Source organism: Lucilia sericata, unplaced genomic scaffold, assembly GCF_015586225.1.
Source record: "Lucilia sericata isolate MDLA Ls3-8-SP2 unplaced genomic scaffold, ASM1558622v1 Contig000337F_arrow, whole genome shotgun sequence".
In the NCBI taxonomy this organism is placed as follows: Eukaryota; Metazoa; Arthropoda; class Insecta; order Diptera; family Calliphoridae; genus Lucilia; species Lucilia sericata.
The window spans coordinates 285935-294009 of record NW_023994357.1 but is presented as its reverse complement, the minus strand read 5'-3'; the positions used below and the strand labels follow the sequence as shown (position 1 = coordinate 294009).

Below are 8075 nucleotides of genomic sequence, written 5' to 3'. Positions count from 1 at the left end.
GAAAGAAAGGAAAGAACAAACACAAAAGAACACAAAAATATTTAACAGAAATTTTTACAAAAAGTGTTTGGAAAATTTAATTTTATACTGATAACAACATTTAAAAGAAAATTACTAAATAAATTATTTAAAATATAAAAATTTTTAAGTTTTGTTGCTTTTTTTGGAAAAAGTTTTAAGTATACTGGCAAAAGAATTTTAAGAAAAAAAAGACAAAATGAAGTTTGATAAGAAATGATTTTAAAGAAAATTTAGTTTCAAAATAAATTTTAGAAAAATTTGAAGAATAAAATTAAAATTAGAATTTTTTTGTTATAATTTTAAAAAATATAATTTTTTTTTTCAATTTTTTAAATAATTTTTTTGTAGATGATATTATTTGTTTAGTTTTAAAAAGTTTAAGTTAAACTTAATTTCAAAATTTTTTTAAAAAATTTTAAAATTTAGTTTCTTCATTTTGTCTATATTTTGTTTGAAAAAAAAAAATTAAAATTTTAAAACAAAAACTAAATTTTTTTTTATAAAAAAAAAGAAAAATTAAGTCGTTGCAGTTTTTTTTCTAGTTTTTTGTTTAAAATAATTAAACATTTAAATTACCAACTACTAAAAACTATGATACAAATTAAATTGTTTAATACTAAATACATTTGTATTATTTTTTTGTTGTTGTTTTTTTTTTTTTAATTTTATTTTTTATATATATAAATAATTTTGTTTTGCAAATATCCCGTTTACAATTCTTAAATAACTTTACAATTTGTTTAATGTGGTTTTTAAAAATAAAACTACTAAAAGTGCCTAAAGTTTGGACCGCTCTGCTTTTAACATTTTTTTTTTCATGCAAATCAATGCCTGCTCGGGATATTTAACTCTATTAACATAATTTGTTGTTTTTGTTTTAGTTTTTCCTATACACATGTTTGTAACACATTTACAAAGATTTTTTTTGTTTAAAATTATTTAATAAAACATTTCATACTTAAAGAAATTTCTAGATTTTCTAGAACCCATAAGTAGATATTGTTGTTCTTGTTTTTCTATATCTTCTTCATCTTCCTCATCTTCATTATCATCGTCATCATCGTGTTCTTCTTCATAATCTTCACCTTCTTCATAATTTGTTTTAAACATTTGCTGGTATTTTTTATTATGTTTAACTTTATTGTCCTGCTCTTTGTCCAGCTGCTGCTCATCCACTCAAATAATACTTTCATCATTATTGCGTGTCAAACGAATAGAGGTGGTGGTGGTGGTAGGATTTAGATGCTCCTCCATTAGACCCGGCCTCGTTAAACGATTGCTGGGTTCATTTGCTGCTGCTGCTGTTGTTGTGGTGGTGGTTACTACTATATTTTCATCATCATACAAATCAAAATCCTCTTCTTCATCATCATCATAATCGGAATTGGTGCTGGATAGCAGAGCTGTTGTTACTTGATTCTTTTTATTACTGCCACCCATAGCACCACCCATGTTACGTCTTATTTGAGCTCTTGGTGTTAATTTGGGCAGTAGAGGTTCTCGTCCACTGCTGGCCTTTAGTAGTTTATCACTATTCCCGCTGGCATAGTCGGCTTTCTCCGCATCGGCTAATACGGACTCCCATTCTTCGCCAGCCGGTTCACATAGCGATTTTGAGTGTCCATGGTAATAAGATTCCTCGGGGATAGTGTCTCTGTTTTGTTTTATGTTTTAATTTTTAAAGTTTGTGTTTTGTTTTTTTTAGGGGGAAAATTGAAGAAAGAAAATTTTGGAAAAAAAGATTATGAAATGATATGATTATAGTTTGGTAAAAATGCCATAAATTATAAAAAAATATAAAACATTTTAAGAACCTAGAATTTGGTTATAAAGGGGACAAGTTGTTGCGAAATAAAAGACCTTTTGTTCAGCTTTAAAGTAACATTTCTTGAAATCTAAAGTCACATATTGTTTAACTATAAAATAGTTTCGTTTGATTACTAATTAGTTTTCTGAAATTTTAAAATTTGTGAAATTTTCATAATCTTTTATTTCGCCCTAACTTTTCCCTCTTTTAATGAGTTTTGTCTTTGTTTTAAAAAAAGATTTTTGTTTTTTGATAAACTACATGTTATTTTTGTTATTATAAATATTAAATTATAAAAAATGATTACAACTTACAACACTGGAACGAAAATAACTTGAAACTTAATCAAGGTTTAAAGTTAGTTTAATATATTAAAGTTATTGGGTGCATAACTGAAATGTACGGTTCAGAAATTGCATTTACGGTTGCGAAAGACATCGATCTTTCTGAACTGAACTAGAAACTGAACTAGAACGGAACTAGAACGGAACTAGAACTGAACTAGAACTGAACTAGAACTGAACTAGAACTGAACTAGAACTGAACTAGAACTGAACTAGAACTGAACTAGAACTGAACTAGAACTGAACTAGAACTGAACTAGAACTGAACTAGAACTGAACTAGAACTGAACTAGAACTGAACTAGAACTGAACTAGAACTGAACTAGAACTGAACTAGAACTGAACTAGAACTGAACTAGAACTGAACTAGAACTGAACTAGAACTGAACTAGAACTGAACTGAACTAGAACTGAACTAGAACTGAACTAGAACTGAACTAGAACTGAACTAGAACTAGAACTGAACTAGAACTAGAACTGAACTAGAACTGAACTAGAACTGAACTAGAACTGAACTAGAACTGAACTAGAACTGAACTAGAACTGAACTAGAACTGAACTAGAACTGAACTAGAACTGAACTAGAACTGAACTAGAACTGAACTAGAACTGAACTAGAACTGAACTAGAACTGAACTAGAACTGAACTAGAACTGAACTAGAACTGAACTAGAACTGAACTAGAACTGAACTAGAACTAAACTAGAACTGAACTACAACTGAACTAGAACTGAACTAGAACTGAACTAGAACTGAACTAGAACTGAACTAGACCTGAACTAGAACTGAACTAGAACTGAACTAGAACTGAACTAGAACTGAACTAGAACTGAACTAGAACTGAACTAGAACTGAACTAGAACTGAACTAGAACTGAAGTAGAACTGAAGTAGAACTGAACTAGAACTGAACTAGAACTGAACTAGAACTGAACTAGAACTGAACTAGAACTGAACTAGAACTGAACTAGAACTGAACTAGAACTGAACTAGAACTGAACTAGAACTGAACTAGAACTGAACTAGAACTGAACTAGAACTGAACTAGAACTGAACTAGAACTGAACTAGAACTGAACTAGAACTGAACTAGAACTGAACTAGAACTGAACTAGAACTGAACTAGAACTGAACTAGAACTGAACTAGAACTGAACTAGAACTGAACTAGAACTGAACTAGAACTGAACTAGAACTGAACTAGAACTGAACTAGAACTGAACTAGAACTGAACTAGAACTGAACTAGAACTGAACTAGAACTGAACTAGAACTGAACTAGAACTGAACTAGAACTGAACTAGAACTGAACTAGAACTAGACTGAACTAGAACTGAACTAGAACTGAACTAGAACTGAACTAGAACTGAACTAGAACTGAACTAGAACTGAACTAGAACTGAACTAGAACTGAACTAGAACTGAACTAGAACTGAACTAGAACTGAACTAGAACTGAACTAGAACTGAACTAGAACTGAACTAGAACTGAACTAGAACTGAACTAGAACGAACTAGAACTGAACTAGAACTGAACTAGAACTGAACTAGAACTGAACTAGAACTGAACTAGAACTGAACTAGAACTGAACTAGAACTGAACTAGAACTGAACTAGAACTGAACTAGACTGAACTAGAACTAGAACTGAACTAGAACTGAACTAGAACTGAACTAGAACTGAACTAGAACTGAACTAGAACTGAACTAGAACTGAACTAGAACTGAACTAGAACTGAACTAGAACTGAACTAGAACTGAACTAGAACTGAACTAGAACTGAACTAGAACTGAACTAGAACTGAACTAGAATGAAACTAGAACTGAACTAGAACTGAACTAGAACTGAACTAGAACTGAACTAGAACTGAACTAGAACTGAACTAGAACTGAACTAGAACTGAACTAGAACTGAACTAGAACTGAACTAGAACTGAACTAGAACTGAACTAGAACTGAACTAGAACTGAACTAGAACTGAACTAGAACTGAACTAGAACTGAACTAGAACTGAACTAGAACGGAACTAGAACTGAACTAGAACTGAACTAGAACTGAACTAGAACTGAACTAGAACTGAACTAGAACTGAACTAGAACTGAACTAGAACTGAACTAGAACTAAACTAGAACTGAACTAGAACTGAACTAGAACTGAACTAGAACTGAACTAGAACTGAACTAGAACTGAACTAGAACTGAACTAGAACTGAACTAGAACTGAACTAGAACTGAACTAGAACTGAACTAGAACTGAACTAGAACTGAACTAGAACTGAACTAGAACTGAACTAGAACGGAACTAGAACTGAACTAGAACTGAACTAAGAACTGAACTAGAACTGAACTAGAACTGAACTAGAACTGAACTAGAACTGAACTAGAACTGAACTAGAACTGAACTAGGGAACTGAACTAGAACGAACTAGAACTGAACTAGAACTGAACTAGAACTGAACTCGAACTGAACTAGAACTGAACTAGAACTTGAACTAGACCTGAACACTAGAACTGAACTAGAAACTGACTAGAACTGAACTAGAACTGAACTAGCACTGAACTAGAACTGAACTAGAACTGAACTAGAACTGAACTAGAACTGAACTAGAACTGAACTACGAACTGAACTAGAACTGAACTAGAACTGAACCTAGAACTGAACTAGAACTGAACTAGAACTGAACTAGAACTGAACTAGAACTGAACTAGAACTGAACTAGAACTGAACTAGGAACTGAACTAGAACTGAACTAGAACCTGAACTAGAACTGACTGAAACTAGAAACTGAACTAGAACTGAACTAGAACTGAACTAGAACTGAACTAGAACTGAAACTAGAACTGACCTAGAACATGAACTAGAACTGAACTAGAACTGAACTAGAACTGAACTAGAAACTGAACTGACTAGAACTGAACTAGAACTGAACTAGAACTGAACTAGAACTGAACTAGAACTGAACTAGAACTGAACTAGAACTGAACTAGAACTGAACTAGAACTGAACTAGAACTGAACTAGAACTGAACTAGAACTGAACTAGAACTGAACTAGAACTGAACTAGAACTGAACTAGAACTGAACTAGAACTGAACTAGAACTGAACTAGAACTGAACTAGAACTGAACTAGAACTGAACTAGAACTGAACTAGAACTGAACTAGAACTGAACTAGAACTGAACTAGAACTGAACTAGAACTGAACTAGAACTGAACCAGAACTGAACTAGAACTGCACTAGTACTGAACTATAACTGAACTCAGATGATATAACAAACTTCTTTGATTTGGTGTCTTCGCGTTGCTGTAACGTCTCAAATATGCTCAAAAAGAAGATTTTTTCAAAATTTGAAACAAAAATTTCATCACAGCTTATTCCTTTAGAAAACAGCCTTCTGGGTTTACGATTTGTTAAAATATTGTTGGCTTGTGTTAGAAACAGTTAAACCTCGTTCAAGTTATTTTCATTCCAGTCGATGAATTTGTAAAAAATCTTTAACAACAATACTTTACAACTTTCACTATTTATATAAAATCAAACAAATAGAGAGAGCTATAACAAAAAAAAAATAAACTACAGTTAAACCTGGTTTTAAAGAAAAAGAGAAAAATCTTTAAATAGTTTTTTTTTTTTTTAATTAAAGTTTCATGTAAAAAATTTTATAAATAAAATACCTAGATTTTACTGTAATTTATCTTTTTTTGAAATGTTTTTTTTTAGTAAGTATAGTATTACAAAAATTCAATAAAAAAAAATCAAACATAAAATAAAAATTAGCCATACATGCAAATTATAGGAAGTAAAAATAGAGAGTTTTATCGTTCATAAATTTATTTCGTATTTATTTTGGGGGAAAAAAAGTTATATATTTACAAGCAAATAGTAGAGAAAGAGGAAAAAAATTATAGATAAAACATATTATAATTATAATAACTAAATAAATCTCGTTTTAATAAGAGATTTTTTTTAACTTTTCAATTTAAAAATATTTTCGATCTAACTATTGATTGTAATACAGTTATAATTTGTTAGTTTTATACAATCAATCATTAATCGATTGTCAAACTTTTGTTATAAATTTAAAGTTAAAGTTTAAAGTAAATTAAAGCTTAAAAATTAAGGAGGAGAAAGTAAAGATTTATAACATGCAATTTTAATTTATTTTTTATTAATAATATAATTATTTATTAATAATAAGTTAAACAATACAATTTTGTTAGTTTAAATTATTTTGATTTATTTTTTTTTTTTAAGAAATTTTTTATTTAAATATAGTTTTTATATAAAACGTGTTTTATTGCTTTTTTGTGGTTGGTTTAACTAAAAAACCTAAACATTTTAAACCCAAAACCTTAACTAATGAAAAAAAGAAACTAAACATGTTATCAGTTTATGCTGAATTACAAAAAAGTTAGGCGAATTGTGTTATCAATTTATGATAACTAGCAGAAAACGCTTAAAATTTTCTAGAACAGTTTGCGAAAAGGAAATCCTTTAGAAAATACACTTTGACACTTTTTAGTGTGTAATGACGTCTACAGACATTATGCCATTGGACATTATGACACACCCTCTGACAATCTCATGAACTAATAGCCTATTTATAGTTGTTGGACAAAAATTCTGAAAACTTTAGGGCGTGTCAGTAGGATTTTATATTTATAAGAGAAATTTGTCTTATAACTCAATTTATGATTTGAACAAATAACGTTAAAGAATTATGATCACCCGCTTACATACTTCACTTAAATTTGGTTTCTGAAATGAAGAAATTATTGATTTTTTTTTTTTTTTTTTTTTTTTTTCACTTTCGGCATTCCATCCACCAAACTAAAAGTGATTCAGTTGAATTTTGCTTCCTGTAAAGGAAAATTAAAGATAAAAATGGTAAAATTCAGAAGTCAGCTGTTTGTAATTATGAGATTTTCTATATCATGTCATGATGTTCATGGAACTCGTGACACTTTTAAAATAAATAGAAATGTATTGTTTTTAAATCTGGGTTTTTCATAGTATTTAGGATTCCCTTAAAAGAATATGATCTAAGGCCGATGTTTTGATATATATATGGATTGTAATTCAGCGTAAATTGATAACCTAAATATTAAAAATCCTCTGCATATGCATCCTTTTTTATAAACATTTTAACCTACTTATCCTAATCCAATAACTTTTTATGAATTTCAAAAATATATTTCAAGTCGGGTTTTTAGCACTAGAAGTATGTAATCAAGAAAACTGTTATTAGTTCCTCAACTAGTTCTAGTAGATAGCAGGTACTCATTATATTTTGGTGTTGAGACCATTGATTATATTGGCTTTATATCACTTTTCAAACTGATTGGGTGAAAACGTTATGAAGTCGTCAATAGTTTTATGGAACGGCTCTGGCAGTAGTCCGAATTTGTCACTCTCAGAACCAGTTCTCTTTAGAGAACTTATACACCTTATATAGAGCAGTTCTGAAACTAACTCGTTTTATAGTTTTAATTTTATAAACTATTTGAAATCAAAACAATGTTCCTCGGAATAGGTGACACCATTTGTATATAGGTTCTGTTTGCACCCCTTTTCGGATACATCACGAACAGATTTTAAACAGAAAACATTAAGAAATCATGCCCAATAGAATAATTCAAGATTTGGTTCCCAAACTTATCTGGGGCTTTAACAAAATTGATACATATCCACAGATTGAGTACGCACGATGGTTTAAGAATAAAAGAGGGGCAAATAAATCAATAACTTCTAAACAATTTGGCCGAATTGACAGAAAATGTTGCTGACTTCCAGTTATATATATCTTGAACCTAATAGAACTTCCAGGGGACACGGACAATTGTCCTTAAAGTAGGAGAGAATGTAAAATTTTTAAAACGTTCCTATTTCTTGATTATGATCCGTTTTTG

General features: G+C 30.2%; 1 protein-coding gene across 11 annotated transcripts in view; it reads right to left on the bottom strand.

Moving 5' to 3' along the window:
• Nucleotides 1-736: 736 nt before the first annotated feature.
• The window catches only part of LOC119603800 (sodium/hydrogen exchanger 3), a 96423-nt gene continuing 89084 nt past the window's right edge, over nucleotides 737-8075 (bottom strand). For all 11 annotated transcript variants that reach the window (XM_037955982.1, XM_037955983.1, XM_037955978.1 and 8 more), the window contains one exon: nucleotides 737-1675. In XM_037955982.1, coding sequence (XP_037811910.1) covers nucleotides 1198-1675 — 478 coding nt within the window. In that variant the 3' untranslated portion in view covers nucleotides 737-1197. The remainder of the gene's footprint in view (nucleotides 1676-8075) is intronic.